The 7,633-nt window shown below is 49.7% G+C and overlaps 2 protein-coding genes across 11 annotated transcripts in view; one reads left to right on the forward strand and one right to left on the reverse strand.

Moving 5' to 3' along the window:
- Positions 1-3,170, reverse strand: part of PPFIBP1 (PPFIA binding protein 1) — a 115,478-nt gene extending 112,308 nt beyond the window's left edge. For 9 of the 10 annotated variants that reach the window (XM_065673573.1, XM_065673637.1, XM_065673619.1 and 6 more), the window contains exon 1: positions 3,071-3,170. The gene's annotated coding sequence lies outside the window, so the exon portion shown is untranslated. Of the gene's footprint in view, positions 1-2,568; positions 2,589-3,070 lie in introns of those variants that run through there. The other variant, XM_065673564.1, reaches the window with a different exon arrangement.
- On the forward strand, positions 1,118-3,436 carry LOC136006066 (proline-rich protein 2-like). The gene is made up of 2 exons (XM_065664066.1): positions 1,118-1,252; positions 2,729-3,436. Exons 1-2 carry the CDS (start codon positions 1,118-1,120, stop codon positions 3,434-3,436), a joined length of 843 nt encoding a protein of 280 aa, XP_065520138.1.
- The last annotated feature ends 4,197 nt before the right edge of the window (positions 3,437-7,633 follow it).

Genomic DNA, 7,633 nt, shown 5'->3' on the forward strand with positions numbered 1-7,633 from the left:
TGGAGCTTTAAAGAAGCAACATAACTTGAGTTTTGCTTTGAAGCCTGAAAACAACAAAAGCATGAGAGGAAGCTATCCCAGGTATACCAACCTAAGTTGCACATCACCATTTACAAGCAGAGGCAGAGGTTACCAGCATGCAAATTCAGCAGTGGGGCGGGGGCTTTACAGACCCCCTCTACCACCACAGGAATTTCCAGGATATTCCATTACGTCCCTAAATCCTGCCTAGTATTTGTGCTCTTACCTTCCCTGTGGAAAATTACCACAAACCAGTGTACTATCAAGTCACAGGCATTTATTGTTTGCACTCCTCTGGGAGTGAGGGACACGTTTTCGGACTACCTGAACCAGACTCGTGATCCAGCTACCTCTGTGCACTCCCCCCACCTTCACAGAAAACACATAATGCAAAGCACAACAAAGGAAATTAGTCATTCAAACGAGTTTAGAGCAACACCATCGTGTCCTGAGTGTAAGCCAAAGGTGTATTTTGAATGCAATCACACCACTCTTAAGAAAGTGACTAACCTTCTTTGGTTTAAACCTCTTCAGGGGAAGGATTTTCATTCCACTGAAACTGCTCCTTGAAGCAGTGAAAGACAGAAACATCACAGAAACCCCATTTGGATGGACTCATGAGACGCAAAACCTCCTGAAGGAAACCGTCCTGTGCACCTCGTAACACGCAGTACTGCCTGCCTGTCCTCAGGCCATCCAGACCTGACCAGTGAGCCGGGACCAGACTTTGTCCTCCTCATCACCAGTGAGCAATGGGACCAGACAGGCCAGCACCACCACCTGAGAACCTCAGTCGCTTGGGAATGGCTGTAATTTCAGGAATGTTAACAATTATCCTTATGTTGACATGGGTTACAAGTGAAGTCTCCCCATACACTGCCACAAATGTTTACATCAGGACCCCATTCCTTCCTGCAGTGTGTTTTACACTGCGCAGGGCAACCCAAAATGGAAACGGGACTTGGTTCTAAATTGGGAAGAAAAAAAGATGAGATTCACCCCAGCTTTCTGCCCCATGTGACATCCCTGATTTCAGGGCACTCCACCCTGTGTTCCAGGGAGAAGCAGAAATGTTACTCACCAGATTTTCCAGAGCATGGATCTGCTGCAGACAAACGCGCACAGGACACATCAACTTAAATATTCCTCAGCAGAACTGATCCGGCAAATGGATGACAATCCAGGGCAAAACTCACTGAAGCCAAGGAAGCACTTGAATCTGGACCCATACGTATGGGCTCAGGCTCTTGCCCTTATCTCATTTAAGAGGGTCAGAGTGGCTGCTGAGTACCTAACAGCACCTTGTTCAAAGGTGGCATGCCTCAAAGCAGGAGCAATGCTGCTGAAGAGAGAACTCCCTGTGAAGGGCCCAGTTCCACAGCCCAGCAAACAGGTGAAGCTCTCACTGCCTTCAGGGAGGAGAGAAACATCAACTTCATATTCCCTGCACAAAACACTGCCCTTAACTGACGAGCAGCACTGCACGCCACTGACAGCCATACTCACGCGCAAACCAAACACTTCTCTCTGCTTCTAGGAGCTGATCTATTTGATATAGCTTCTCAAGAAACCGTGCTGAATCCTACTGTCAAAATTCCCATCGGACAGGTATTAAGCCAACTAGAGAGCATTTCGACCTTAATTCCTTACTGATGTGAAGAAGTTAGAAAGCCAACATCCTTGCTGCATTCAGAACAGAGTCTAAGCAGATTTCAGTTTTCCTGGTTTCCAGGATGCCTCTCAAACCAACGTGCCATGCTGCTTCACTGAGCACACTGGCTTTACTGAAACCCTTACTAGTGGTTTTATTATAATCACAAGTCCCTTTTATCCTTCATCAATGTAAATCCTCAAGCTATAGCTGCTACCGTTAATAGAAGCAATAAATCTGGAGTTGGCACACTGAAACATCTTCCTCTCAGTTATTCGATCATGTAAGCATGGAGAATATTCTCACTCTGTGACCCATTTTTGCTGTTTACTTTTTGGAATGCAGAGACACTCGTATTGCTCAATCATACTGCCATTGCGCTACGCACCACAGCTTATACACTGTGCTGCTGGTAGTATCTGCACTTGGGCCAAAATAAGAGCCGGCACTGTCCCTGAAGGCTCAGGCACAGCCAAGCCCAAGTCCTAAACACTCCCTCTGTGTTTCTGCACGAAATCAGTAGTGCTGCACTTCCACGAGGGAGCACAAACGTCGTTATACCACAGCCAAGCATTTAATACCGAAGCCGGAGCTTAATTCCAAACCCCTCCACTCACCACCCCCCACCCCCCCCCCCCCGGCAGACGTAACTACATAGATGTAAAGCACTGTTTTACTGCTGCAGCCAGTATGTGAGCTAGCAGAGCTATTCCAACCTTCAGAAGTCACAGACCTAAAAGAAACAGACTTAGGAGAAATAATTACAGGATGTAAGAACCCCAGGCCTTAAATCAAAACATGTTTGGTAGTTCAAGATAAAACTCTCAACTGAAGTTTTTCAGTGCTTGCGGCTCAAGTGTCCCGCTAAAACGTTAAAGGATTAAACCGTAACCTACCGCTTCCTAAAAGCTCCTGCCGCTTCCCAAAAGTTCCTTAAAGCACGTAAGTAAACTACAGGAGCTCAGGAGTCCATTACCGACCCTCCCTCTGAAACCGCTCTCCTTCCCCCTTCCAGCCAGGATGCAGCGCAAGCAGCACGGGAACACCTAACCGCAGCCTGAGGAGAGACAGGGCTTGGGCAGCGGGAGGAAGGCTGGCGGTGAAGCCCCTCGCCGCACCCCGGCGGACACGCCGCTCCAGCGGACACGCGGCGTGTGCCCCCCCCGGGCGCCCGTTCTCCGGGGCACACCCGCTGTCTGCCGGCGGGGCAGGCGGCCCAGGCCCACGGCGCTGGGGAAAAGCCGGCCCCACTGCGGCCCCGACGGCGCGGCGGGAGCCGCCGGTGCGTGCAGGACAGGCACGGGGAGGGGCACGGCCCGCCGGGACACAAAACTGCCGCAGTCGGTGCGACTTCGGACGGCGGGGCCGGCCCCGGCAGCTCCTCGGCGCGCCCCTTACCTGCGCCCGAACTCTGGCGGGCCCTCCCGGGGCGGCAGCGCCTCCGCCTCGGCCGGCTCCCTGCAGCCCCCACGGCCGCGCCGCGCCGCGCCACTCCGCCGCCCGCCCCGTCCCGGCCGGTCCCGCCCCGAGCCGCCCGCAGCCCCGCCTCCCACACCCCTGCCGGGACCCAGCGGGGCCGGGTCGGGCAGCGCCGGGCGCCCGCCCAGCTCCCCGCCCCGGGGCCGGGCTTTCCCGACGGGGCGGGCGGCAGCGCCGGGCCGGGCCGAAGCTCTGATTGGGGCCGACAGCAGTCACTCGGCGCCGCGGGAGGGCGGGCTCGGCGCCGGGCTGCCCCTGTCCTCGCCCGGTGCGTCCAGCGGGTAGCCGTACAACTAGCGGGCTTCGGGGCTCGGCTTGGCAGCCGGGTCCAGGCGACTAACTCCTCATTTTGTTTTGGATCGACCCAAAACTTTTGTATTTCAGAGCTCTTCCTCCCGTCCTCTCTCCAAAGGCTGGGTTAGACAAAACTCGTCATGTAATGGTTTTGTGTGTGGAAAAAATGATTTGGTTGTAGTTCGTTTCTGACCATAGCTTCTAAAAAAGTGGAAGCTTCCACTCAAAAGCATGTGGGAGGCAAACATTCCGGATTCTCAACAAAACAGGGAAGGTACCGTTTGCTGTTTAAGCAGTTTGCAAAGGGGGCGAGTCAATTCAAAATTTACTCTTTTTCTAGCAAGTTACTGGCCTGTTGCATTGGCCACAGTTGCAGTTAAACAGGGGGACCAAGTTTTAAACTACAAGAAAAGAAACACGTGCATCCGTGCAATTAAAATACCTGGTTTTCTTTAGTGTCTTCTGTTTCTAGTGCTTCTCCTTCGAAACTTCAGTGGCTAACCATGGGTTTTGATGCTGTAGCGTCAAATCCTACAGTTGTTCTTTTTGCCCATTTTCATCAAATCTTCATAGATTCTCCAGCATGTCCTGCCAGTTTGTGGTCAGCCAAAGGGCAAGTGCTAGCACCAGGGTGAATCCCAGGGCTCCGACACCTGGTGCTGTATCCCTCCTGGAATGGCTGCAGTTGGACTTGCCCAGTAACAAAGACTGGGAACAGATACTGATCTCCACTGAGGTCCAGTATTTACCAGCCTTTGCATTCTGGATTGACTGTTCTATTGATTGCTTTACTTACACTGTAATTGATTTTTAATTGACTTAATTGATTTAATTGATTTTAATTGATTTAATTGATTGTAATTGATTTTTAATTTGAAAAATTAATGTGACACAACTCAACGTGACCTGAGAGTGTGCACTTGTAGCCCAGAAAGCCAACCATGTCCTGGGCTGCATCAAAAGGAGCAAAACCAGGTTGAGGGATTCTCCCCTTCTACTCTGCTCTTGTGAGACCTCACCTGGAGTACTGCGTCCAGCTGTGGGGGCCCCAACATATGAGAGACACGGAGCTGTTGGAGGGAGTCCAGAGGAGGCCACGAAGATGCTCAGAGGGCTGGAGCACCCCTCCTATGGGCACAGGCTGAGAGAGTTGGACTTGCTCAGCATGAAGAAGGCTCCAGGGAGGTCTTAGAGCAGCCTTCTAGTGCCTAAAGGGGGCTACAAGAAATCTGGAGTGGGACTTTTTACAAGGGCATGTAGTGATAGGACAAAGGAGAGTGGCTTTAAGCTGACAGAAGGAAGATTTAGATTAGGCATTAGGAAGAAATTCTTCACTATGAGGGTGGTGAGGTTCTGGCACAGGCTGCCCAGAGAAGCTGTGGCTGCCTTATCCCTGGTAGCGTTTAAGGCCAGGTTGAATGGGGCTTGGAGCAACCTGGTCTAATAGAAGGTGTCCCTGCCCATGGCAGGGGCTTGGAACTAGGTGGTCTTTAAGGTCCTTTCCAACCCAAACCATTCTGTGGTTTTAAGTGACAATTCTTATTAAAGAACATAATGCAGGAGGACTTCATTTGTCAGGATGGCGTGTGACGTGACTGAGATCTCTCTGAAAACAAATCTGAGCTGACGGAATGTTTCAAGCAACTGTTTGAATTCTTCCATCAAAGAAGATACCTTTGCAAGTTAAGACAAGTCTCTGATAAGGCTTTCTGGCTTGCTTATCTCTCATCTCCCAAAATAGCTTAGCCCTTTTTGCTCCAGGCTGGTTTGCAAGGAAAGATTGATTTTCTCCACCTCTGTGAAAACGCGAGAGCCCTGGAGAAGTCAGTTATCTCACTCATCTCTCTTGTGAAGGCCACAGGAGGTCATGATGACAAGTAAGAGTATTTTCAACATTCTTCACTGCTTGAGGAGGAAAGGGAAAGAGCTTTTCCCTCACTTAGCAATGGGAGCACGTCCTGTCTCCGTGGTTACAGATCAATAAATGGCATTAAGCCTGGTATTTCAAGAGCTGTCAGGCATTTTGAAGGCACAGCATACACTCTTTTACATGATCTTCTTCAGGTGACACTGAGTCTTCAGCACGTTCACAGCATGGTACAACTAGGGATGCGGTGTTGCAGTGCAGTTAGTTTTCAGCTGGATCTGTGGAGTAGGCAGACATTCCAAGCCTCCAGGATCACTGGTAGGAATTGGGTGTCCAGTGTGGAAGCACAAGCAGGACCATGCCTTCCACTGGCAGTGACTCTCAGACAAAGCCCCTTGCAAACCAGCACTGAAGAGCACTCTTATTAAATCTGCTGTGCATCCGTTCCGGGGTTTTGCCTATGCCTCATTGCTGAGTGATACACAGTGCAGTTTTTAATGCAGTTATCCTTACTACATTCTCAGCAGCGATACTATCTCTTCTTATACAGTTTAAGCGACTCACCTGAGTTAATTTGGAGTGTTAATGACTTGTTGTGATCCAGATTTCTTCTTCCTCTGGAAGCCATCTGGGTTTAGCAGCACGATGGTCATTAGCCCCCTGGCTCAGTGTCAGTGCTAGCTCACAGGCAGGGCCTTGAAATACAAAAATATCCATGTACATTGCAGCCAGTTTTTGTTATATTTTGTTTAAACTTTAGCACCTTGTTGGGCCCGAAAAGTTTTCTCTAGACCAAACCTACTCCCCAAAATCCAGCAGCTGAAAGATCCAAGGGTTCTCCTTTACAGCGGTCAATGATTTCACACTCAGGCTACGCACAGCTTTCATTTCTGGACACCTCCGAAAGTGGATTCTGTGAGTCGTTCTCTTTATTCCCAGCCAGGTGTTGACCCCCAAGCTAAGCCAGGGTGTTTCCATGTCAGGTCTCTGCTACAGAGCCTCCTGGCACAGTTGTGTCAGCCAGAGCTGTGGTGAGATAAGATCCTTTGAAGGCAGAGCTGTGCCAGCAAAAGCACCTTTCGCAGTTGGAGGTATAAGCAGAGAAAACGATGGTTTTGTCCAGGTAGCTTGTTTTGCTTTTGGAAGCTGGAATTCACTCTCTCAGCAAAAGCATAGTTTTACTGTTAGAAGCTGCATATACCTTGGAAATGGTTGCTCTTCTGACCATTTATTGTAGCTATGCTGTCAAAGCTATTCTGGCTTTCAGCTACCTCAAGTATCCCAACTGTTAAATGCTCAACAGAGCTAATTGTTTTAGCCAAAACCTTAAGCTTTGGTACGATGCTATGTTCAGTCCTGGAACAAAACACTGTACAAACAATTCCTAGCTGTCAAATCAATAATGCAACTTTCCTCCTTATGTTTGAATTCCCCTCCAATCCCTTCCTAAAAAGGAGAGGAGGGGAGGAGAAATTCAGTGCTCAAAAAAATGCCTTAATCCACAGCAGCTGAAGTACAAAACGCCCCCAAAATCGTACCCCCAGAATGATCCAACTTCTGACCTCGGCTGTCCTATCCCTGAGTCTTCCCACATCCAATCTTTTGAAAACACTCTAAGAAGAGCCCCACAGACTGAACCTACTGCTGAACTGACAGAAGGGATGCTGCCTTGGCTGTGCTGTGCTGGCTGGACAGACCTGCTTAGGATTGAAGTTCTCCAAATGAGCAGTTTCATAGAATCACAGGATGGTTTGGGTTGGACGGAACATTAAAGCTCATCCATTTCCAACCCCCTGGTAAAGGCAGAGACACCTTCCACCAGACCAGGTTTCCCAAAGCCCCATCCAACCTGGCCTTGAACGCTGCCAGGGATGGAGCATCCACAGCTTCTCTGGGCAACCTCTTGCCTCACCACTCTCACAGCGAAGAAAGTTTCTCTCCAGAAAGAAATAGTGAAGAAATTTCTCTCTAGAGCTTCTAGTTTACACCCTCCAGAAAAATGAAGACTGTTTAAGAAAACCAACGTGTTCCTGTGCATGGGATTGGTTTAGGTGCCCCTAATCCTCTGAGGTGGGGTTGCCTACAGGCCTGAGAGGCTGCAGCTGCTGTATGGGGTGACATTGCAGCAGGAGGAGGCAAAGTACTTCACCTTTCTATTTGTGAATCTGTGATCTAGGGATTCGTAGTGAAATCCATCTGTGAAGAGCCTTCCAGAAAGCTGGATTAAACTGAGTCTCCCAGAAAATGCTGGAGAGAAGATGCTATTTCACACTTGTGTTGTCCATACTGTCTTTGGTAAGGTGCTTGGTGTGGCCATCACC

Source organism: Lathamus discolor, chromosome 1, assembly GCF_037157495.1.
Source record: "Lathamus discolor isolate bLatDis1 chromosome 1, bLatDis1.hap1, whole genome shotgun sequence".
NCBI classification, from domain to species: domain Eukaryota; kingdom Metazoa; phylum Chordata; class Aves; order Psittaciformes; family Psittacidae; genus Lathamus; species Lathamus discolor.

Bases quoted from the DNA above. Each gene is read 5' to 3' on its own strand.
- LOC136006066 (XM_065664066.1), top strand. From the start codon at position 1,118: ATGGATCTGCTGCAGACAAACGCGCACAGGACACATCAACTTAAATAT. The intron at 1,253-2,728 runs GTATGGGCTCAG...ACCTAACCGCAG, and splicing joins ACTTGAATCTGGACCCATAC to CCTGAGGAGAGACAGGGCTT.